Raw genomic sequence first — 25,302 nt, 5'->3', positions numbered from 1 at the left:
GTTACAGGCTAAAGATGAAAGACAAAGAATATAAGAGGAAATGAAGAGGGAGATCTGGAAGTGAATGAACTACAGAAGGCTGAGACACAAAATCTGAGAATAAATTCTACCCAAACATCTGGCTGACTGCTAAACTCTGAATGCATGAAAAGACTCCAGTGAAGTAATGTGGCAGAGACCAAAAAGAAATCTACTTTTGAAAGACAGTGCTATAATGGATAAAGTTCTGAGTTTCTTAAACTGAGTTTATTTCTCAAATGTACATAGCTCAAACAGCAGAAAGCTGAAGTCTTACTGGTTTAAGGTGTTAGGAAACAGAGCTTGAGTCTGGTAGAGTGAATGGAAATTAAGGGGGAATCTCTAGGTGTAAGGGAACCAGAGACTGTACCCCCAAATCTCAACATTATCTCTGCCCAAAATTTAGTCTGTCAAGTCATACTCATGTAGGGCAGACGGGAGAGAATTAGGCTAAAAGAGCAGCATATGGAAATCCTAAAAAGTGAACAGAGATATCGGCTGCTACACAACACAGCAGAGACAAATTTGCAGTTGAGTCCTAGGTGACACAGTGGTAAAGAACCCACCTATCAATGAAGGAGATGTGGGTTCACTCCCTGGGTCGGGAATATCCATGGAGTAGGAAATGGCAACCCACTCCAGTATTCTTGACAGGAAAATTCCATGGACAATGGAGTCTAGCAGGCTACAGTCCATGGGGCTGTAAAGAGTCGGACACGACTGAACATGCACACACACAAATCAGAAGTTAACTGCCCACCAGAGTAAAAACCCAACAATTCAAAACAAAGCAAAACCCAAATCCACAAATGGAACCCCAACAATCCTCAACACAACAGAATCCAGAGTTGTTAGCCAGCAAAAATACTGGGAAAATGTGACCCATATTGGAGGGAAAAACCCAGTTAGTAGAAACTGGCTCCATGTGGCCCAGATGTTGGGAAGACCTCAAAGTAGTTTTTGTGACCATATTCAAAGAATTAAAGGAAAACATGGTCTTCTTGAGCGCTCAGATAGGGAGTCTCTGGAAACTATAAAACAAAATCCAAATGGAAATTCTAGAGTAAGTATAATGACTAATAGTTCTATTGACAGAGCAATAGAAATTACCACTTTGAAGAACAAAAACCAAAATCATTTAAGAAAAATGAATAGTCTCAGAGATGTATGGGACAACATGAAGTAGTTCTACACGCATTGTAACTGGCAATCCAGAAAGAGGAGAAAAAAGGCAGAAAAAGGAATAATGTAAAAGCAAGTTAAAAACCTTAAACACGAAAGGATTTTGAACTTTAAACAGGAAATTAACCCTAAAGAATGTTAGGATAATCTCACTTATGAAATAAAATACCTTTCAAAACCATTGCTCTGTTCTTATCAGAGAGAAAAGCACCAAAACTATAAATGTTCCTCATAGCAGTTTAGCTGATTTAAAATTTTAAAATGAGAGTAAAACATTAATCAGCTGTTTGTTTATAATGGTTTCTGAATTATACTATCTTATGTTTAACTTTAGTCATCAACATCTGTGGTCAGATATACCATTTAGCTCAATGCTTTGAGTCCATGGTTTCTGGAAAAGAATTTCTAAATTTAGAAAGCTAGTTCAAAGGAATGGAAGCTAGACAGACCTCTTCTGGGCGTATTTTTGTGATACTCAGAGAGAAGCTATGCTTTCTAAATCTCCTCTTATTACTGGTATTAAACATTGGCTTATGGGCAGTATAAAAAAATGATCTGAAGCATACAGCAACCAGATGGAGAACATTGAAAAAAACTACATAAGAAATCACCTAGAGCAGAAGATGTTTGTTACTTTCCCGCTCCCCAAATGAAAAAGCAACAAACCAAAGCCATTAACGAATGCATACACAGTGTCTGTAGCAGGGGGTCTGCAGAGCATATTTCTTTACAAGAGTTTCTGGCACACTATGTGAAGGTCACTAAAGGGTGTTTAAAGTGAATGATGTAGCACAATTTATATCTGCCTTTTCCATTTGTTTTATATTATATCCTGAAAAAGAAAAGAAAAAAAACTACTCTGGGAGGAAAAGTATCTCCTACTTTTAACATCCCTCAGTTCCTAAGTTTTCTACTCACTGCACCATTCAGATCTAAGTTCTTACCTGTAATCCCTTCCCATAATTCTGTACTTAAGCATCTGGGACTATAATTTTGGTAATATTTATGATGTTAAAGGGAAAAGTTAAGAATCAAGTCAGTACACAAAAATCGAGGAATATTAGGAAATTAAATGTTAATATGTAACACAGGAAGCATCTAATCATGTGAGCATTTAGATTACAATCTTTAGTGTCTCATTTTCTGAAGTAAAACTTGTGACCAAGACAAGCACTGCACTATTATTAACGAATTAACATCCACTGCAATATTTACTATTCTATTGGTTCTTAACCTTATCTAAAAGCAGAGGGTTGTTATGACATGTTAAAATTAAACCTGGAAATGTTTTCTCTCAATTATTTTGCTAGTCTTGTACTTTTTATTATCAGTGAAACCTAAGAAAAGAATGGAGGTTTTAAGTGTTAAATTTTATATTATTTTTTCATTTAAGGGAAACCATACACGATAACCCCAACCTCAGTTATGTACATTAGTCTTACTCAGATGATTGTTAGTAATTCCGTATCCCTGTGAGTTTTTACTATTTGAAAAATACTGCAATTGCTGGCTTTTCACTAAATTGCTGTTGGGCTGAAATTAAATTTTAAAGTCTAAGTTCAGGAAGCATTGATTAATTGGCCTATGCAAAAAATATATTTTTATGGGTTTAAGCAAGTCAGTATATACTGGAGAATCAGAAAAACAAAAATGGATATAATTTTTTTATAGTATACCAAAAACTGAAAGTAATGGGTTGAACTGTGTTCCCTCCAAAGTCCTAACCCCTGGTACCTGTGAACACGATGTTATTTGAAAATTGGATCTTTGCAGATATAATCAAGCTGAGATGAGGTCACACCGGATTACAGTAGGCCCTACATCCACTAACCTGGTATTGTATGAAAAAGGAAGGAGAGATTTGAATGCAGAGGAAACAGACAAGAATGTGAAGATGTAAAGAAAGAAGACTGAGGCAAAGATTGAAGTGAGGGCATCTATAAGCCAAGGATGCCAAGGGTTACTGGGATACACCAGAAGCTAAAGAAAAGGCAGGAAGGATTCTTCTCTAGAGCCTCTAGAAAGAGCATGGCCCTGCCAACACCCAGAACTGTGAAAGAATGCATTTCTGTGGTTTTTAAGCCACTCAGTCTGTGGTGCTTTCCTCTAGCAGCCTAGGAAACGAATACACTAATGCACAAGTTGCAACATAGATTTGAACCTGCTTTTGAAATTAAGGGAGACGATTCATATCTCCTAGGTTACATGTATCCAGTGCATACGGGAAAAGAATAGGTAATTCTCTAGGGAACTGATTTGCTCAAAATCATCCTGGATAATTTTTTCTAACATTTGTCTGAGTTTACCTTAAGAGGATAAAATAATAAATTTAAAGAACAAAGAAAAGGTTACTGTTGTTGCTGAACTGAACAATGTGCTGATTTGGTAAACTTCAAAATACTTAGCCCCAAGAAACAACTCTAAATTTGTTTAATAAAGCAAATTAAACTTCACATAGAAAAATCACATTACTAGAGCAATAAGGTTTTCAAAAGGACACAAAGGAAGTTGTTGTTGATTTTAAATGAACTTTAATGTGAAAAAGTTAATTAAAGGTTTCAAAGACTTGACTCCTAACTTGAGGGGGGCAAGTAAGGGAGTTACTTCTTTTTTCCAGTTTCAGTGGCATTAAAGTCATACTATCAATAACTAAACTTTTATTCTCTGAATTTGTAAAGTTTAAGGCATTCTAAATTTCCAAAGTAAATGTAATTATATACAATTTACAGGTTAACTATTCCTACAAACATAAATTCTAAGGAAAACTTACCTTATTTTTGCTATTCATCTTGTAACAAGCATTTATTAAATGTCTAAATGCCAAACACTGCTAGGCAAGAGAATTCAAAGATACATATAGGGTTTAGCTCCATTCTGACGGCAAGGTAGACAATAAAAATGAGACATGTTCTATAGAGATATGAAGAAAATAAAGCAGCTTAGTCAAAGGGTCAGCCTAGAGAATGGAGGGAAACTTGATAGAGAATCAACATTTGAACAAACTCTTTGATAAGCAGGAATTTCTCAGACAAAAGGGGATGGTAGAGATAGAAGAGAAACTCCAGGGAAATAGGAAGAAAGATAAGGAATTCTGAACAAACTTGACATTTCCAGGACTGCTTGGAAATTTTTTTATGGCTAAAGCATAAGGTAAATAACACCAAGTATTGAGAGATGAGGCTGAAGAAAAGTTAAAGAATTTAGACTTTGAGTCCCAGTTCAAAAGGACACTAAATGCACTTTTCAAACCGAGAGTTCCATGAGATACAAGACCTTATAGGAAACTGCTACAGTAACCCAGGAAAGACATGCTGAGGGTCTGGTCTAAGGCCATGTCAGTGCAACAGGGGAACAGACTGGCTTTCAGACTCATTTCTGGAATCAAACCATGATGCTCTGCAAATAAGGGAGAGAGAAGAATCAAAGATGGCACTGAGGCTTCTGGTGAAGGGATCTGAGCTGATCCTTTTGTTAAGAGCTGATTCTTTGTTAAGAAATGGAATACAAATTCACGCAGGCAGGAAAGAGAGCTAAGTGGTGAAAGATGAAGGGAATAAGATGTTAGTTTAAGTTGAAGATACCTCCAAGACAAGAAGAAAAGTCTCCAGTACTGACAATACTCAGTATTTATATTTTTACTGTATCTTAAATACTTTTACATACACTCTCCTGGTTGACAGAACAACCCAGTGAGATAAGCATTTCACAGATAAGAAAACCAAGGCTCAGAAGGTGAGGTGACTTGTTGCAGGCAACTCAGCTAGTTGGCTACCAGTCTAGAACCAGAAAAGAAACATCAGACTCCTATCTAGTCCAGTGAGCCTTCAAAAAGAGGTCACTCCATGCCATAGATAAATTATTCCAATTGTCAATGATGTCTTAAGATTTTGCTGTTCCCTGCTGATTTTATTTAATCACTGTTGAGTCCAAAATCACCAAGTCCACCCTGGAACTTGGAGTTATGGCAATACCCAGATTAAAAAAATTTAGTTAGTGAGAATCATGGTGTTGGAAAAAATATCTTAATATTGTTAAGTGTTAGAAGCTCTTTCAGTTATTCTGATGGAAGTATTCTATGATAGTTTCCCAAAGTAACTGCCAGAAAAACATTACATTTTTTAAGGGTTTCATGGCCTACTTGGGTTTCCCTGGTGGCTTGGCAGTAAAAAATCTGACTGCCAATGCAGGAGATGCAGGTTCAACTGCTGGGTCAGGAAAATCCCCCAGAGAAGGAAATGGCAATCCACTCCAGTATTCTTGCCTGGGAAATCCCACGGACAGAGGAGTCCATGGAGTCACAAAGAGTTGGATACGTCTTAGTAACTAAACAACAAATGGCCTAATTAATTTGGGAATTAACTGCTTTAGATAGTTTTATATAGATTGCTTTATTGCATGATTTTACAAAGCCTTTAGTATTCTAACATATACTGAACATTTCTAGGAGTGTAATTAAGCATACAGTTTTTCCAAAATATACTTGACCACTGAACACGTGGAATGTTAGTTCACTAACCAGGGACTGAACCCAGGCCCTCAGCAGTGAGAGCATGGAGTTCTAACCATTGGACCACCAAGGCATTCCCTCCCCCAGACCTTTAGAGTATCTTATGGGACTAGCAGTCCATAGAATACACTTTGAAAATACTGTGCAATAAAATTATTTAAGCAACATACCAACAAATAGAAATGAAAGACAGTAAACATAAATAGTACATTAGTGCTGCGGGAAGGCAGACTAAAAAGGAGTGATGACAATTTATGGAATTAATTGGGCAAAATTTCCTGCCCAATATACTGTTAATTTTGCAATGAAATTTAGGCAGTAATACAAACAAGGAATACAGGTGTTTACCAGTAGAAATCTTTTAAGTTGCTGGTAGATGCAATTATAAAACAAAAAATGCAATACCATAACTTAAAAAAATTTTTAATTTAATTGCCTATATTTGGGGGAGTAAATAATTAATTTCTCTTATACTATTAAGATAACTTCATTACAGTCTCAGGTAAAAAAAATCCCATTATTAGAGATGCCATTATGAAGAAAGGTCTATATAATAAACTTGTGTGCAAATGACCCATTCTGAGACTATGGTTTGTCATTCTTTACAAAGAATGATTTTATACACCAAATGCTTCTTCTTGACTATCCTCTTAAAATAATCATCCTATACTACTAAAGACCATAACTTCTATTCTGTTTGCAGCTAGAACAGAGAGCTAAGAGCTTCATAACTCTGCCTGGTGATTAAGTTCTTCAACTTCCTCAGTCCTTTCCTAATTCAAACTGTCCTGCTTAAGAAATCTAACTGAACTCTAAGTTCCCACAATGTAGAGACACCTGGGAAGGATGAGAGTTCCTTCAGTTTACTAAATTTAGAGGCTTTCTATTCATTCATTGATTCCTTATAGAGAGCCCATTTCTTCATGTACTCCTGCAAACTATAAATCTGATTTCCAGTAATACATGCTCCATAACAACATGATATTAAATTTTTCTTTAATGAAACATTCTTTTAAAAGCTAAAGAAATAATAATAGTATTAATGCATATCATATTTTGTCTTCATGGGGCTAGTTCATTACAGATAAATAAAATATCTTTATTATCTCATTCGTTATTTAAAATTTTTGAGAAAACTTGATGTTTTTTAGGATATATTATCCATAATCCAAAGCAGACATCATTAGTTACTTAAGATATTTAAAAGTAAATCACTAAGTTACACTACTGAATTATACAAACTAATTTTCCCCCTTTCCCTAGTTAATTTCAGTGCATAAAAGGAAAAGGGGAAAAAAGCAAAATCCTTTCTGTCAGTACTTTTCAAATTGAGTATTCTGATATATAATCAAATGGGAAATTTTTTACTAAGATTACTATCGTTTACTGTATCTAAACTAATAATAAGTAGTTTTTATAGACATAGTTGCAAACTTAAGCTACGAACATTAGGTGATTAATCTTCTCCATTACTTTGGCATTATCCAACATGTGGTCCCTTATCTAAGTCCCTGAATCTGCTGAGGTCCCAGGATGGAGACTACGATGCACAAATCCAAGATTGTTTCCAAACAACTGGCCATGAAAGCAAGAAGTACACAAGATAAAAATATCTGATGACTGCTTTAAAATTCATAATTAAAACTGGAGAAAATATGCCACTCTTTTGTAAATTCATATATATTTGCTGAACTAGAAAAAAGAAAACAGATATAGACATATTCATGAGCACTCACATAATGGTTCACAAACTGGTAAAAAACTGTATCACACTTGAATATTTTATAAGTAGAAGAAAGAGTTTTCTTACCTTCAGAAGTTCGAAGTAATGTAGACAGTGGTAAACGGGGGCTAGAAGTAGCCTGGGTAAAACATATTGAACAGCTTCTTTGAAACCTTCGCCTATTGACTAGAAAACAAAGTGATTTAATTTTTAAGTTTACTTTCCAGGCATCTTATATCTTGATCTAAAAATTACTATACCTGCAAATAGAGTGCTGCTCCAGGCTTTGATAACTGACTAAGGAAACGATCATGAAAACCAGGTCGTAGAATATCTCGAGCATATGATTCATATGGATCAAATGCCAATTCCTTAGAAAATAAAAAAGGTAAAACATAAATAATCTTTCTCTACGGTAAAGAATAAATAACCCACCTCCATAAATACAGAAAGATTATATTATGAGCACTTCTATCACTGCACAATTACATATTTCTTTTAAAGCCTCAAAGCAAAATTACATAGCTATTAATTTTACTAGAGTAAACCTAATATTCTCAAGTAAGAAAGAAAATGAATTTTTTTCTGATGAGTAATGGGATTCTAGCATGTTATGACACCTCCCATGAAAGGATTCTAGGAGAGTATTATGAACAAACATATGGGGGGACTTGGGATCTGGAAAATGAAATTTAGCCTGAATAATAAAGGGCATAGATATCTATAACCAGATAAAGTATAAAAATTTAGAATACTGATGCCAAGCATTTATTTTCTCATGATTACTTCTTAGAGGTAGACTTACTTTCACATCCTGCAAGCTGAAAGTAAATTGTTTATATCACCTAAAATCCACTGTTATAGTTTTCACAAAACAATAATTTAATTCAAATTGCCAAAAAATTTTACCATCATCAATCATTAATAAACTAAACAATTCTAAAGGTTATAATCTACTAGCTCTGGTGAATCCTGAAAAAAAAAAGTGAGTAGGTATTGTGATTTTTCTCAGGAGGTAGGATCTCCACTCTCCTCCATCCTGTGCCCTATTGCAGGTAAAAATAAAAACATAAAACCTCCAAACTATTATGAAAATAGTGTTGTAGATTCTAGCAAGAGCTCAATTTTATGAAGGGTAATTCTAGAAAGAGAAGGAAGAGGACATCTAGTGGAGGACTGCAAAAGAAGTTAGGAGTGAATGACAGAAAAGATAATATTTATTTTAACTTACCCTGCTCTTTCTCAGACTTATTTTTTTAAGGAAAGATATATATATACACATATAGGTCTTTTATCTAGCAACTATATTGAACCTACCTAATAGTTATAACACTATACATTTTCTTGGATTTGCTATGTAGACAATTATGCTGATTACAAATAGAACACTTTTATTTCTTCTTTTCCTGTCTTTTGGCTAGTATCTCTATTAGAGTGCTCAATATAAGTAGTGAATGGCATTCTCCTACAGCTTAGTCATTAGATATATCTTCTATAGGTTTCTGATAGATATCCTTTACTAGATTAACAAAGGTCCCTTCTATTACTACTTTGGCCAACATTTTAGTTTTCAATTAGCAATAATCGTGCCTCGGATAAACCTCACTGGCTACAATACTGCCACTGCACAAAGCCTGGCCAACATTTTAAAGAAATTTCTGAATGACTTTAACATTCTATGCTTTTTCTTATTTGTTGAGATTTTAATGTTAATGTGAAATGTTATATTAATTTTTTAAAAACTTCAATCATTTAAGATATATCGTAAAATATATCCTAAGATATATCATACTGGACACAGTGTTTTAAGAGTATAAAGAGGTTCATATTTTTCTTAATTATTCTTTCCCAGTTTTAATAACATATGTATATAATCCTAAAACCGAGTCGCTTTTTGTGTCTCTATTTTTGATCTTCCTTATAAATCTATTTTAATACTCTGTTAACAAAAATCTTGCATGTTTATTGGGCTTACTTCTAAACACCCTGTGGTTTTAAGACTCATCCACCATATTCACCTGACCTCTTGCCAACCAACTACCACTTCTTCAAGCAGCTTGACAACTTTTTGCAGGGAAAATATACTTCTACAATCAGCCAGAGACAAAAAATCCTTTTCAAGAGTTCATGGAATCCTGAGGCATGGGTTTTTATGCTACAGGAATACACAAACTTATTTCTCATTGGCAAAAATGTGCTCATTGTAATGGTTCCTATTTTAGTTAATAAAGATGTGCCTGAGCCTAGTTATAATGATTTAAAATTCATGGTCCGAAACAGCAATTAATGTTTGCACCAACCTAGTATTTCTGAGTCTCTGTTTTGGGTATATGTCTTATAAGGGCTCCCCTGGTAGCTCAGCTGGTAAAGAATCTGCCTGCGGTGCAGGAGGACCCTGGTTTGATTCCTGGTTTGGGAAGACCCATTAGAGAAGGGATAGGCTACCCACTCCAGTCTTCTTGGGCTTCTCTGGTGGCTCAGATGGTAAAGAATCCAACTGCAGTGCGGGAGACCTGGGTTTGATCTCTAGGTGGCTATCCACTCCAGTATTCTGGCCTGGAGAATTCCAAGGACTATATAGTCCATAGGGTTGCACAGAGTTGGACACAACTTGAGTGACTTTCACTCTCACTTATAAGCTGCATAAAACAGACCGTAAAAAAATTAAGTACTTTCTTTAAATAGGCAAGTTTCAGCAGTTTGCTCATACTGAGTTACTGATGTAGTAGCGTGACGTAGTTGGATTTACTTGTATCATACTACACAGTCGGCCCTCTGTATCTGTCTTCCACATCTGCTGATACAGAAGGTTAACTGTACTATACCATTTTATATGAAGTTACTTGAGCATCCACAGATTCTGATATTGGAAAGGGGATTCCTGAAACCAATTCCCCATGAATACTGAAGGATGACTGTATTTTGTTTTCATTATCACTGCTTTCTTTGCTTCATTATTTTTTCCTATTATCGTAGAAATGATTAAAAATTGTTTCTATATTTTTGTGCACTGTTATAGGTAGTTATTTCTATTATTTGGTGATTTTCCTAAATGTTTTAAAAATCAAATACAGTTTGCTATTATTTATAATTTTTTTCCTAAATTTTAAAGAGAGTTTAAAGTTGTTTAAACTTTACATTCTCTGTCCCTGGTACCAGGTTTTCCCTGATAGCTCAGCTGGTAAAGAATCTACCTGCAATGCAGGAGACTCCGGTTTGATTCCTGAGTCAGGAAGATCCCCTGAAGGGACAGACTACCCACTCCAGTATTCTTGAGCTTCTCTGGTGGCTCAGATGGTAAAGAATACACCTGCAATGCAGGAGACCTCGGTTCAGCCCCTAGGTTGGGAAGATCCCATGGAGAAGGAAACGGCTACCTACTCCAGTATTCTTGCCTGGAGAATTACATGGACAGAGGAGCCTGGTGGGCTACAGTCCATGGGGTCGCAAAGAATTGGACACGACTAAGTGACTTTCACTTCGATGGGTTTTCACTTTCAAACTTGTTTAGTTTTTCTTATCCTCTGAAGGTAAGCCCATATTATGCACTGAGAAGTTTAGTTCACTCTTCAAGTTAAAAAAAAAAAAGCAGTTTGGTTTTAAAAATATGCAATAGCTTATAAAATTTACTACTACGTTTCCTACCATTAGCTCTTGTATTTCTTGACTTTTCTTTGAGTAGAACTTTCCCTCTGGCTGAAGAACATCCTTGTTTTTGAGTCTAGTTATGTATATTCCTTTTTTCACTTTATGACTTTTATGTAGTTAAAGCAACACTGAGGGGCTGCAGTGAAGCTTAAACTCAGCATTATTATTTTGCTGAAAGTCTTAATTTGTTTTATAAACTCAACCCTGAGTTATAATAAAAGATACAGTTGATTTTAGAATGAGAACAAAACAAGAGCTAGAAATTTCAGAATGACAATCAATGCTAACTTGTATATTTTAGCAGCTGAAGTATCAAGAAGGTTACCATTTTTCTACCCCTGTGATCATCATCTAAGCCTTAGACTTGATTTTCCTATTCTAAATAACAATGCACTTGTTTAGTTGCTAAGTCACGTCTGACTCTTTTGCAACCACATACACTGTAGCCCACCAGGCTCCTCTGTCCATGGGAGTTCCCAAGCAGGAATACTGGAGTGGGCTGCCATTCCCTTCTCCAGAGGATCTTCCTGACCTGGGGACTGAACCCGGGTCTCCTGCAGTGGCAGGCAGATTCTTTATCACCATTCCACTAGGTCCTGGACTTCATTTTCTCTTTCTAAATAATAATGCACAGTTATCACATATTAAGTAGCTGTATGAAGGTGGCTAGCTAAATATTTCAGGTAGGTTATTTAACTTTCACAAAATCCTGAGTCCTATTATTATCCTTATTTTACAAATATAGATAGGGAGGTTTAGAGATGTGAAGTAAATTGCCCATGGTTACATATAACTAATAAGTAGAAGAGTTGAGATTGAAACATAAGTAGCCTGACCTCAAGCCCAAGTTCTGTGGCTTCTTCATTGCTAAGATAGCCAATTAAGTGTGAGCTGTGGGATCTGAAAACAGCTTTGGGATCTGCTTATTTTTATAATGGAAAAGAGACTACTTTTTCTAAGTTCTATGAAATAATGGCAACAAATGCTGACGGTGACCCTTTGAAGAAGGGGCAATACCACTGAGTAGCCAGCAGTTAATGTCTATGTTAGCTGGAAATAAGAATTCAGATTCCAATTTTTACTCAAATGTATTTGAATAAAATCTAGGCCTTTGAACTGCATTTAGGTCTTCTAAATTCAGAAATTTTTGGTGTATAATTAAAGTACCTACCTCCGCTAAGTCTTCAAAGCAGCTTCCTACTAATGGATGGGGACTGCCTTCATCTGTCATTTCCACAGTATCTTCTATATGGCCCAGTAATTTTACACTAAGCTCATGTATATCCACTATACGACTAAATATATTTTCTACATCCTGTTGGAAAGAAAAATATATTAATTCAGTTAGGTTGTATAATAAAAAAATTATTTTGAGCCAATAAGTCATTTTATAATCATGAAATTTTAAATGGCAGATATAGTGAAAAATTTTAACAACTTTACAAATACAAGTAAAATACAAAGAATTCCTTTTGCAATGAAGTTCAATTTGTAGGTACATTGCTCTAGGTCACTGGTTCTCAAACTTTCTGGTCTCAAGATTCCTTCATACTCTTAAAAATTATTGAAAACTCTATTTGTTTACTATATTAGAAATTATTTACTATTGCCATTTACTACACTTACCATATTAGACATTAAAACCAAGAAAATTATAAAACATTTAATTCATTTAAAAACAATAATAAATAGCACTTTTATGAAAAGTAGCTAGTTTCTCTAAAACAACCAAAAATCTTAGTGAGGAGAATGGTACTACTTTACATTTTCTAACACAATCTCTAATACCTAGCTTAATTGCAGATAGCTGGCTTTTCATGTATATTTCTGCATTCTATCTGTTGTGATACACTGCTTTGGTTAAAGCATATGAGGAAAATCTAACTTTAAAAGACATGTAGTTGGAAAAGAGAGGACTATTTTAATAGTTTATTCAAATAATTGTGGATACTCTCCTTTTCCTGCATAGCTATTTTTATGGAGATACAAGTTACATATCATAAAATTCACTCTTAAAGTATACTATTCAATGGTTTTCACATATTCACAAACTATTCAATCATTACTACCATCAAATTCTAGAAAATCATCATTCCCCCCCTAAAATAACTGTATTCATTAGCAGCACTCTCCATTCTTCCCTTGCACACCCACTCCCAGTCTCTGGCAACTACTGATCCACTTTCTATCTCTATGGATTTGCCTATTCTGGACATTGCATATATATGGAGTGATTATCTTTTTACAGTATTACACAAGTCAATATGTAGCTTCTAAAAGGTTAGTTTGCAAGGTAGAATCTGAAATTATATAAACTTTGTATTGTTAAAATCCACTGGTCTATTTTGAACTTTGAATGGATGTTTTGCCCAAGTGTGATTTTGCAGTGGAATTGCTAGGTAGTATGAGTAAACTCCGGGAGTTGGTGATGGACAGGGAGGCCTGGCGTGCTGAGATTCATGGGGTCGCAAAGAGTCGGACACGACTGAGCGACTGAACTGAACTGAATTGAACTGATGGCTAATTTATGGTTAATGTTATATGAAATTACCAAATTATTTTCCTAACTATTTAAACCAGCTTACAATCTCACAGGTAATGTGGGAATTTTACATTTCCCAAAAGCAGTTGCTCCACATTCTTTTCAACATCCAGTACTGTCAGTCTTTTTAATTCTAGCTTTTCTAATGAGTATCCAGTAGTGTCTCATAATGCTCTTAATTTGCATTTTCCTATGACTATTAAGACGTGTGGGAGTTTGGCTCAGATGGTAAAGAATCACCTGCAATGCAAGAGACCTGCAATGCAAGAGACCAGGGATCCCTGGGTCAGGAAGATCCCCTGGAGAAGGGAATGGCAACCCTCTCCAGTATTCGTGCTTGGGAAATCCCATGGACAGAAGAGCCTGGCAGGCTACAGTCCATGGGGTCACAAAGGGTCGGACACAACTAAATGATTAACACCATGACTACCGATGTTGGTCATCCTTTGACATGCTTTCTGATCACTGTTGTATCTTCTTTTATAAAGTGTTCAAATATTTTGCCCATTTAAAAGTATCAAGCTGTTTATCTCATTACTGAATTGCTGAAGTTCTTTATATATTCTGAATACAATCCTTTGTTAGATTTATGTATTTGAAATAGCTTCCACCAATATGTGGCTTATGTTCTTATTTTTCTGACAATGCTTTTTGAAGAGCAAAAGTTTTTTTTGTCTTAATGCAGTCTAGCTTATTAATTTTTAATTTTATAGTTCTTGATTTTTTTGTGTCCTAAGAATATCTTTGCCTACTCTTTATCTCTCTTTTTAAACAACTTCATTAAAACATTATTTATAGGCAATGCAATTCATCCATTGAAAGTAAACAATTAAATGGTTTATTTACAGATTTGTACAACTCATAATTGTACTCATAATACTCCTTTATTTTTTTAATGTTCACTCATTGTCATAACAATGACTGAACATCAGTCTCAGCCTCTGTTGTGAGCACCACATCTCCATCAGTCATCCATGACTATGTAGGTACAATTTTAGAAATTACTAGGATGCAACTTCCTTAGACAATCTCAGCTATTCTTCCTTAGTACTTCTCCAGGACCCAATCAGGTTGGTTTGATTACTACTGTAAGATCAGTAATGATCAGTAATCCCTTCTCTAATTTTCAGTTATTGGCTCCTTCCTTTGTGCTCCCCAAAATACTGCTGCCATACTTCTGCTATGGTAATTAGCACATAGCACATCAGTACATACTTCTGTTATGTATGTAATTCGTACTGTATCGCAATTTAATGTTGACATCTCTGTCTTGACTAGATTGTACTTGAGAAAAGTAAATAGCTTTTGATTTATCTTTGAATCTCCACTGCCAAGTATGGCATCTAACAATATAGGCAGCACTGATGCAGTGTTCGTTCAATGCAAATGAGTCAAACACAGAAATCTTCTACCTAAACAAGAGGCTTTATTCTCTGGAATTTGTGGAAGATTCTGTGAATTCATTTATACTTACATAATCAGTCTAGCTTAGATTTTGTCTTTTAATTTCTGGTGTTTAATTTATCATAACTGCTGTAGCAGTGGGAGGGGAGAGAGGCTCAAAGGGGAGCAGATAAATGTATAATTATGGCTGATCTGTACTGCTGTGTGGCAAAAACCAACATAACATCGTAAAGCAATTGTCCTCGAAATTAAAAAATAAATTAAGACTGTTGTAGCAACTTTATTTGTGACCACAGTCATGATAAATTAAACCCCACAACTTTTAAAAAATGGACCATTTAGCAGTCATGAACTATACAAATTCAAATTTGAGTGGTCATGTAAAATTAACAACACATGTAATGATATACATTCACACAATGATACTTACATTAGCTGAAAACAGTTTTGAATTGGAGACAAAGGGCTCTCTAAAAACTTTTATAATTAAATTAAGTTCCCTTATGTATTGTCGAATTTCTGCCATAAATGCTTTTACCAAGTCATAGTAAGTCTGCTCTCCTGAGGTGGAAGGCTCTTCATCAGTTAAAGATAATATATTTATATCTTCCACATCTTGATGAAACATATCCATCAATACCTGCATAGTCAGAGATATAAAAAATTACAATAAAATATGAATCTATAGTCAAATTTGAAGTTAAACAAAATCTGCTATTTGAACACAGTTCTTGCATGACAGTAAACAGACACATAATGACCTCTCCTTGGACAGAATGCTACTGCTCCCTCGGCAGCTTCTCCGAGACAGAATCTTACATCAGGCATCACAAACTGCCTCTTCTAAGTTCTCTGTCAATACTAGTATCTGTCTGTCTGTCTCTCTTGTTAATCTACTACTGCTAATTTGTTGCCAAATCTTGTCTTGGATTTCTGTTCGTTTCCTCTGTTTCATACCCTTGGCATCACCATTTCATTCCAGAGCCTCACATAACTCATATTTGAATAACTCCCAGGTTTCTTGGTGATTGATCAAAATAAGTCCCATTTTTTCCCCAAGAAGTCTACTTCTACTACTACTCTTGCTAAACCTCATCTTTTCCCTCCTGTGAACTTCTACATCATTATCCCTATAACAATAAAATAAGAATTTGCCTTGTATCACTTTCTGCTTGTATCACAAACATAAGTACCCTTTTATCAAATCTACAGCCTTATTTTATACTTCTCTTGCATCTCTTTTCTGTGAGCTACATACATACTCAGAAATATTTTATTTATCAATTCATTTAAAAGTATCAAATATTTTATATTCATTTACTCTTTTAAAATACTTATTCATTAAGAAATAAAAAATTTGAAATCCTTCAGGTCAGGTGATTTTCACATTCTGAAAGAACACTAAATACTAAAATATATTTAACTGGATTCAGTAATCAGAAAGAATATTTCAAATCAATAACAGAAAAAAGGGGATAAAATACTTTATTAGAAAATATTTTCTTTTCTGAAAGATCATTTTTATTAAATAAAAATACTGAGGTAGTATAGTGCAATTACTTAGACTTAGATCTGGAGTTCAAGTCTAGGCTTTGAAACTTCTCAGAAAATTCTGAACCAGTTTCTTTATCTCTGTGAACTTCAGTTTTCCTTTTATAAAATGTACATAACAGTATCTATTTTAGAGGGATATCTTAGGGACCAAATGAGATAAGTCACATACATGCTCAACTTTCAATAAATGTTTGCTCTTACATTATCATAGTAAAACCATACTAGCAGTATTTAAAGAAAATTAGGCACTGAAATAAAACTATCAAGAGTTTAGTATTTGTACATTTTCAAAAATTGTTTTCAAATAAATCCATAGTCTTCTAGTCCTTCCAATCCAAATAAAAACTTAAGAAGTTCACTAATAAGAGATGAATTACTGTTATTAACCCTACATGCAGCAATATAAAAAAGAAAAGCTACATGACATATTTAAACACATTTTAGTACTCTAGATTACTAAAAGTATAACCTAACAGACAATATACAATTCTATTCTGTCTGAGTAGTATGTTAGCACCCAGTAAGTTACAAATAAAAATATAAGAACAGAACATATAGATCAGTATCTTACCTTATCAGCACACATTGCCACTTTAATATCTTGTTTTGTAATCTCATAATGCCGTATATTTCGCACATAATTCCCCACCAGCTTTAAAATGTCTGCAGAAATGTATTCTAATACTGCTACTATGTAAACAGAAACCTGGTGGTCAATTTTATAACCTAGGACCTCCTGAAAAATTAAAAGAAAAGCACGTTTAAAATTATTTACTATAAATTTGACAAACTGATTTTTTTAAAATGTATACAGTTTAGCTTAACTTTTTCTGAGGCCTGTGATTATCAACAACATTTAATTATAAAGTGGTACATCTATGAATAATATACATATTGCTATTTGAAAATGTAAGATAAGAAAAGGTAAGGCAAAATTACTATGATCATGTAAAATACTTAAGAAGTACAGATAACTATAGAGATAATCCCTCAGCTAGGGAGGGAAGCCCAAGTCTGTGAGAGGGGAAAATGCTCATTGTTATCTAAATCAGAATACCTGGAATTAATAATGACAAACAAGCTTCTTTTCCTTTAGTTGGTATCTGGGAATACCTACTATCCTTATGCCTCTTATCCTTCCACCCAAAGGAACCTGGACCTCCTAAACACCTGGTGCTACATTCCTGGTATCTAAGCTGTTTCTACAGGAAAAACTTCCCGCTGTGTCCTGCTGGACAACAGTGGTTATTAAGGGTACATTATAGTACCTCTATCCGATTTCAAGAGAGGATGGCTTTTGCGGGCCTGATCAATTCACACAGGAAAACAGATTCTATTTTCTAAACAATCCAATGAAGAAAAAGACTTCAAAATAAGTTTATGTATTTTACAATAGCCTTAAATGGAGCACAATCTACAAAGACACTGACTCACTGTCTGTTCGCCGACACTAATATATAACATTATAAATCAGCCGTGAGAGAGTCATAAAGTGCAACAACTGACAGCTTAGTAATTCGTGTAAGTTGCACTTAACATCCTCAGACCAGTTAGTAAGATACAGGCAGATATTTCTGTTCAAACAATAAAGGACAAAACATAACTTTTTGATAGTCTTAATCATACAAGTGTCCAGCCAGACTTGAATTTCCTAACACTACCACTTAGAGCCCTGTGAACTTGGACAAAAAGTTACTTAACCACTTTCTGCTCAGTTATCTCATCTACAAAGTGGGGATGATAATAATTAACCCTGTTGAATAATAAAACTTAGACATGATGTATAAAAGTATTAGCATTTTGCTTATATTATAGTAAAAAATGATTGACATCAGAAGTATTATTAAGGTTTTAATTATTCTAATACCCATATTTTTGATGTCAGAGCTAATCAATAATATCATAAAATGAAAATAACATTATTAAAGTTTCCAGCAGTTATTTTTTCTATTAGGTCTGGAGGGATTCAACTAACTGACTAGACTAATATAAATGACAAGTAAGACTAGATAGTAGGGCTTCCCTGGTAAGTCAGCAGGTTGAAAATCTGTAATGCAGGAGACCCCAGTTTGATTCCTGGGTCAGGAAGATGCCCTGGAGAAGGGATAGGCTACCCACTCCAGTAGTTTTGGGCTTCCCTGGTGGCACCGACGGTGAAGAATCTGCCTGCAATGTGGGAGACCTGGGTTCGATCTCTGGGTTGGGAAGATACCCTGGAGGAGGGCATGGCGACCCACTTCAATATTCTTGCTGGGAGAATCCCTATGGACAAAAGAGCCTGGCGGGCCACACTACAGTCCAAGGGGTTGCAGAGTCGGTCATGACTGGGCGACTAAGCGCACCAAGACTAGATAGTACAGGTGATCTTTATGGAATTTTTGTTCAAAGATGACACACGGCCCTATGGCAATCTCACAGAGGTCCCTACACTTCTAATGATGTGGAGGATTAAAATCTGAAGGATTTATAGGGACAGGTATGTCTAGCCAATAGAAAAAGGAGTTTTGCAAACTCTTTGAGGTTCTGGTAACATCTGAGATCAACAAAATTCACAATTATAACTTTCTTAGTCCTTTCAATTTGATGATTACTGTGGGTATGAAACTACTTTAAATCATGTTGCTGAACATATACTTTCCTATTATATTATCCCTCCCCATGACATAAACTCCTGAAAAACTAAAATGAGAGAATGTCACTCTTCAGTTGACTCTATTATCCATAAAATATATTCCTTGTGCTTGAAAATCATGGGTTTTATTTTGCTTTTAAGAGGCAAGAAGGTAGTATTTCAGCTTTACCTTTAACAAAGGATGGATTTTTTCTACTGGGAGAGATAAAGGGTTTCTTCGCTTCCTCTTTTCAATAGCCGATTGGGCATCAGCTATTGCCCACTTATCAATTGGATGAGGGAAACTTTTTTGAACACGTTCCTTGGAAAATAGGAAAATAACAACTAAGCAACAAATATAGTAAAAAGTGTTCTTCACTTATAATTTACTTTTAAAATCAAAGAATACCAAAAGCAGGTGTTTCACATGTGGTATAATTTATACTACAAACATACCTAAACTAAGAGACAACTATAACTGCTAAAGTACTAGTTTCTTAATTAGACAATTAAGAGTCTAAACGCTCCTTCTATTAACTGGGGGAAATCATATTCTGAATTTCTACTTCACCATGATAAAGCTGAAATTAAGAATGAGCAGAAGCTATTTAAAACATTATTACATAAAATTTCAAGGAACAAGATCTAAGTTCAAAAAGCAAATATCTAAAATTCAATTTTCATTTGTCCTTTCTTTCAACATCAATTATAATCTAAAATACCATTTTACACTTGAAATTTCTAAGAATTGTTTTTCTTTATCCATCATGCAAAGAGGTACTTGATTTCAAAACTATTTGCAAAGCATGGAAATCAAGGTTTACATTAGTAACAGCCAACTTTAGTACATTGTAGTTTTATCATTAGAGTTTGCATCTTCCACAGGTCATTAATTTTCATCACGATACTTCCTTTTAATGTCTGGCACTCATCTGGTTAGAATTTTCATTGAAAGTTAAAGAACTCATGTTAATGTAAAAGCTGAATTTCCCGACTTTAGTAAACTAATATAATTCATTTCAAACAAAAGGCACTTTCAACCTCTGAAGTTTCTAAAATCCACTTTCAGGATACCATAATTACAACCAGTAGAGGTCACTATTACATAATTTTAACACGTATTTTGAACTGTTCCATATTTAGCGGGTAATATGTAAAATTTATTAGGTAAAATTATAATAAATGTAAATTCAAAGTCCTAACAATTGCTATTGAAAAGATCACTATGTGATATTCTGTTGGAAAAAGGACACAGTAATTCCAGGACATGTTATGAACAAATTTATGAATTGAGAATATTAACCCACTCAAGTTTAATAAATTTTCTCTTCATCTATGTTCAAGGCAAAGTCAGCTGTCAAATATAAGTGATCATTTTAATTCTAATGAAAGAAATTACTGTAGTTAAAAATGGAGTTAACAAACATTTTCAAATGTCTAGTTGAAAAGCTATTTGCTAGGATACTATAGCCTATATAATAAAGGCAATACAAAGGCCCAAAATACTGGGGGAGTTTGGCAAGTGAAAAGGGAATAATAAAGGAATGGGGAAAAGGGTGGAAAGGAACGTTCAAAACAAGAATTCTTTTCCTTTTTTCCAAGTCAGTATAATACACTTGCTAATCCAAAAATTACGATTAAGAGATTTTAGACTAACTTTACCATAATTCTCAGTTAAAAATTTCATATTGATGGGTTTAGCCCATGGTTAACTGAATAGGTATAGGTATAATCATGATTACAAACCTTTAATAGTATAACCCTATAGCTCACTGGCAGGCATGGGGGTGGGCAAAGTTCAATGCATAGTAAGAAATAATAAATTCTTAATAAATTCTTAATACATTGGAGAAGGAAATGGCAACCCACTCCAGTACTCTTGCCTAGAAAATCCCATGGATGGAGGAGCCTGGTGCAGGCTACTGTCCATGGGGTCGCAAAGAGTCGGACACGACTGAGCGACATCACTTTTTCTTTAATACATTTTACATCATACCCTTGTAATCACATACATAGTAAACTGAAACAAAGTTTCTTAAAACAAAACTTTCTTTTACTATAGGCAATGCACTGATTTTCCCTATTCATTTATAAAAATTTAGTTGGGCATAAGGGGTGATGACCGAGAGTCTAAAAAGCACTGGTATATAGTGGTGGTAGAAAGCTGTGGAAGAGAACAGAAGCTGAACTCAACCTACCAATTCTAAATAAACTTAACATATATTTTTGAAAAAAAAACATTGGTAGAATTAGAGAGGCAAACAGTAGGCAGGGGTTGAGGTAGAAGAGAAAGAAAACACAACAGTAATCCCTTCTCACCTCAATCTTATCCACCTAATTCCAAGTCTATCTACTGTCTTGAGAAAGAAGGGGAAGGAAAGTCAGGAATGATAAAAGAGAAGGCAAGAAAGGGAAAATAACAATGATGAAGAAAACATTTTTAACTTATTTATTAGTATATTACTGGACTGTTTATTTGAGAAGTATTACCAAAGATCATGGGAAAGACTGATAGGGTAAAAAGATGCCTTGATTGTGAAAAAGCCCAGACTGGAAGAAATACTTTATCTCTTGTAGTGAAAAATTTAATTATAATTCTAGAGCAAAGTAAAATTTCTTTTTACAATTATCTTATATAATTCAAGGTAAAGAAGTCCAAGGAGAAATGGTCAATAAAAGATCCATGAATTAAAGTCTATTACTCTGCCACTTTCAAGATTAACAGTTTTGCTTTAAATTTGAGACTCTCCACTTTGACAGACATTTAGTGGCCTTGGGAAAACTAAAATATAAAGAGCTAGGTTCACAATTCAGCTCTGTCTCTTATTAGCAGAGCCTGTCTTTTCCTTTACATAATAAAGGTGTCTAGATAGATAATCTTGAAGATTAATTCCAATACAAACACTCTAGGCTCTATGAAAATTCCTATACCTGCACTTGAGTGCAAATATTCAGACCCAGAGGCATTTTAAAGTGCTATTAATAAAGGCTTAGAATGTGGAGGAGAATTTTTTTTTTTTTCTGCCTAGAAAGGTAGAAAATAATGAGAAATCACTTTGGAAATCTAATTGTGAGTGACAAACTTATTAGAAACTACAAAGATTCTTTAGGAATGAAGGAAAAGGAAAAAAAGTTGAAGAAAAAAAAAATGAAAGGAAACGGAAAGCCAACTTTTAAATTTTAAGGATATAGTTCACACGGTAAAAACAAAGTCTAAGATGAAGGAAAAAGAAATAAAAGGGATCCAAATTGGGAAAAAAGTATTGTCACTGGCAATGACATCATACTATACACAGAAAATCCTAAAGATGCTACGAGAAAACTACTACAGTTCATCAATGAATTCGGTAAAGTTGCAGGGTACAAAATTAATACAGAGAAAGCTGTTGCATTTCTATACACTAATGACAAAAGATCAGAAATAAGAATTAAGGAAACAACCCATTTATCATTGCATCAGAAAGAATAAAATACCTAGGAATAAACCTATTGAAGGAGGCAAAAGGCCTGTTATTTTGAAAGCTGTAAGACGATGATGAGAGAAATCAAAGAGGACACAAACAGATGGAAAGATATTCCGTGTTCTTGGATCAGAAGAATCAATACTGTCAAAAGACCATACAACCCAAGGCAATCTACAGAATTCAATGCAATCCCTATCAAATTACCAATGCCATTTTTCACAGAACTAGAACAAAAAAAATGTTTTAATTTGTATGGAAATACAAAAGATCTCGAATAGTCAAAGCAATCTTGAGAAAGAAAAGCAAATCTGGAGGAATCAGTCTCCCTGACTTCAGACTATACTACATACTTACAGTCATCCAAACAATAATGGTACTGCCACAAAAACAGAGATATAGATCAATGAATGAGGATAGAAAGCCCAGATAAAAACCTTCTCACCTCTGGTCAGTTAATCTATGACATCCTGCTTTTGGAATTACCTTACCTTAAGAATCGTAAATTCTAGCAACTTTGTCTCTGATTCCAATGTATTCTTCTATTTCCATCAGGTATTCTAGTGTTATCAGCTCTCTGATCTTATCGGGAAATCCCTGTTCCTCCATGTTTTTCCAATCTACCTGCCCCTCCCCTGACAGAAGAGTTTACTAGAATGTATGCCCTAAAGTTTAGACTTTCTGATTTAGCGTCTTGGCTTCACTACTTACTAGCTATAACCATGGGCAACTTACTTAGCCTCTCTATGCTCCAGTTTCCACATTAATTCATTCAACCTATGTTTCCCGAGTGCCTTCTCAGCGCCAGACATTGTTCTAGGTGCTGGGGATTTGGTAGTGAATAAGAACTTATATTCTGGACTTTATACTCTAATACAGGAAAAACAGTACCATCTTCATGGGGTTATTAAAAACTTTAAATGAAATATAAACATAGAAGTGTTTAGAGCAATATGATATTATAGCAAGCACTCAAAAAATCAGCTGTTATTAAATTTCTTTTTTTTTCCCTTATCCAAGTTGATTCTCTGATGCTCTTTTCAGCTGAGCTTCCTATTGGATAAAACTATGTATCAATCCCTAACTGCCTCAGGAGAACAGAGCAGGGGTACACAGAGATACACCTCCTCCCCAGTCACTGTGTGCCACAAAATCATTATTACATTCTAGTGTGTTGTGTCCTGAAAAAGGTTGTAAAGCACTGCTTTTACTAATTTCCACAATCCTCTTGCCCTACTGTTCTGTCATTGTATAGACATGGTGAAATACCATTCAACTCAGCTGTCTTTTTTGAGCCCACACAAGTACCACAAAAGAAATGTCACAGAAATGCAAAGATCTGTACACTATACATTCAAGGTCTTCACAGTCAAATGACCTTACATCATTGCCAGAAAACTCCTTTTGTATTTCCAGCTCTACCTCCCATTTTCTATAGTTGGTACTTCAAACCTTCTTTCTTCTCTTCTCAAACTTGACTCCTTAAGAACTCAATTGAGGTGGCTCTTCTTCTGAGAATCCAACCTTAAGCCCCAAAGTCTGTATTATTAGTTTGCTTTTTGTTTTTTTTTTTATGGTTTCCCACATACCCTTTACTCACAGGACATCACATTATGTTATTGCCCATACATCTATCTGTATCTCCATTAAACTACAAGCCATAAAAAGACAGGAGCCATGTCATCTTTGTGACATCTTCCTTCCTAGATTTTTGATGTTTCCCTCCCTTCCAATTGGTGGGGAAGGGTTCACTTTCTATCTAAAAATACACAGAGCACTGAAGATCAAAGGATTGGCTGAAATGCTTTTGAAATGATCGCTGACTTTAAAAAACAACAAGAAGAAAAGAAACACTTGGACATATTCCACTTTTAAAGGTACATCTGTCATTCTAGCATCAAGAAGTAGTATTTAGAGGTCAATAAAAGTTGACTTTAGATTAAAAGCAAATAATGGAATACTTTGATGCAAAAACATATATAAGCTAGCAGACACTCAATACCAAGTTAAAAGAAATCTAGTCATCATTTTAAAAATACCATATAGACATTGTGTGGAACTGAAAAGCAAACATCTCCCCTCTTCATTGATAATACAATAAACACACATATTAGATATAAGGCAAAATTGATCATACCTCTACGTCTGAAGCACTTCGGGGTTGAGCTTGGCATAGCATATTTAATAGTTGCAAAATTAATTCTTCAACATACTGAAGAGCATCATCACTAGACTCAAGAGTTGGATGAACTTGCCCCTGAACCTATAAACAAAAAGAAATTAAAATAAAGGTTTGTTTAATCTGATTAAATAAGCAAAGCAAATTTTTTCAAGTGTGGGGTTTATATTCAAGAACATAGTCTGGCTTGCAAATACAGATTTGAATGTTATTACCCTAGCCTGAAATTCTTAACCTTTTTTCTAGTCACATGCACCATACATGCTTATTGACATGTTTCTAGAGATTCAGATACTTAATTACAAAATTTCAAAAATTTTTTCTTAAACCACGCCTATCCTAGAGTGTGGGAATACTGAGAGGGAGGGAGAGGCTGAGCCAGAGATACACGCAGTTTACATGAATTCTGTTAAGAACCAGTGGTAGGTAGAACACTGGCTTAATACACTGCTTGGGCAAAATCTACCTCCTAC

At 34.7% G+C, this 25,302-nt stretch overlaps 1 protein-coding gene and 1 pseudogene across 5 annotated transcripts in view; both read right to left on the bottom strand.

The window, feature by feature from the left end:
* Positions 1–25,302, bottom strand: part of SOS1 (SOS Ras/Rac guanine nucleotide exchange factor 1) — a 125,189-nt gene that overhangs the window by 48,424 nt on the left and 51,463 nt on the right. For 4 of the 5 annotated variants that reach the window (XM_065929397.1, XM_065929398.1, XM_065929399.1 and 1 more), the window contains 7 exons: positions 24,788–24,913; positions 19,380–19,511; positions 17,150–17,314; positions 15,455–15,664; positions 12,250–12,393; positions 7,691–7,801; positions 7,518–7,616 (listed from right to left, as the gene is read on the bottom strand). In XM_065929397.1, coding sequence (XP_065785469.1) covers positions 7,518–7,616; positions 7,691–7,801; positions 12,250–12,393; positions 15,455–15,664; positions 17,150–17,314; positions 19,380–19,511; positions 24,788–24,913 — 987 coding nt within the window. The remainder of the gene's footprint in view (positions 1–7,517; positions 7,617–7,690; positions 7,802–12,249; positions 12,394–15,454; positions 15,665–17,149; positions 17,315–19,379; positions 19,512–24,787; positions 24,914–25,302) is intronic. The other variant, XM_065929402.1, reaches the window with a different exon arrangement.
* Positions 8,935–9,065, bottom strand: LOC136165565 (U4 spliceosomal RNA; annotated as a pseudogene).

Source organism: Muntiacus reevesi, chromosome 3, assembly GCF_963930625.1.
Source record: "Muntiacus reevesi chromosome 3, mMunRee1.1, whole genome shotgun sequence".
NCBI classification, from domain to species: Eukaryota; Metazoa; Chordata; class Mammalia; order Artiodactyla; family Cervidae; genus Muntiacus; species Muntiacus reevesi.
This window is presented reverse-complemented; position numbering and strand designations above follow the sequence as displayed.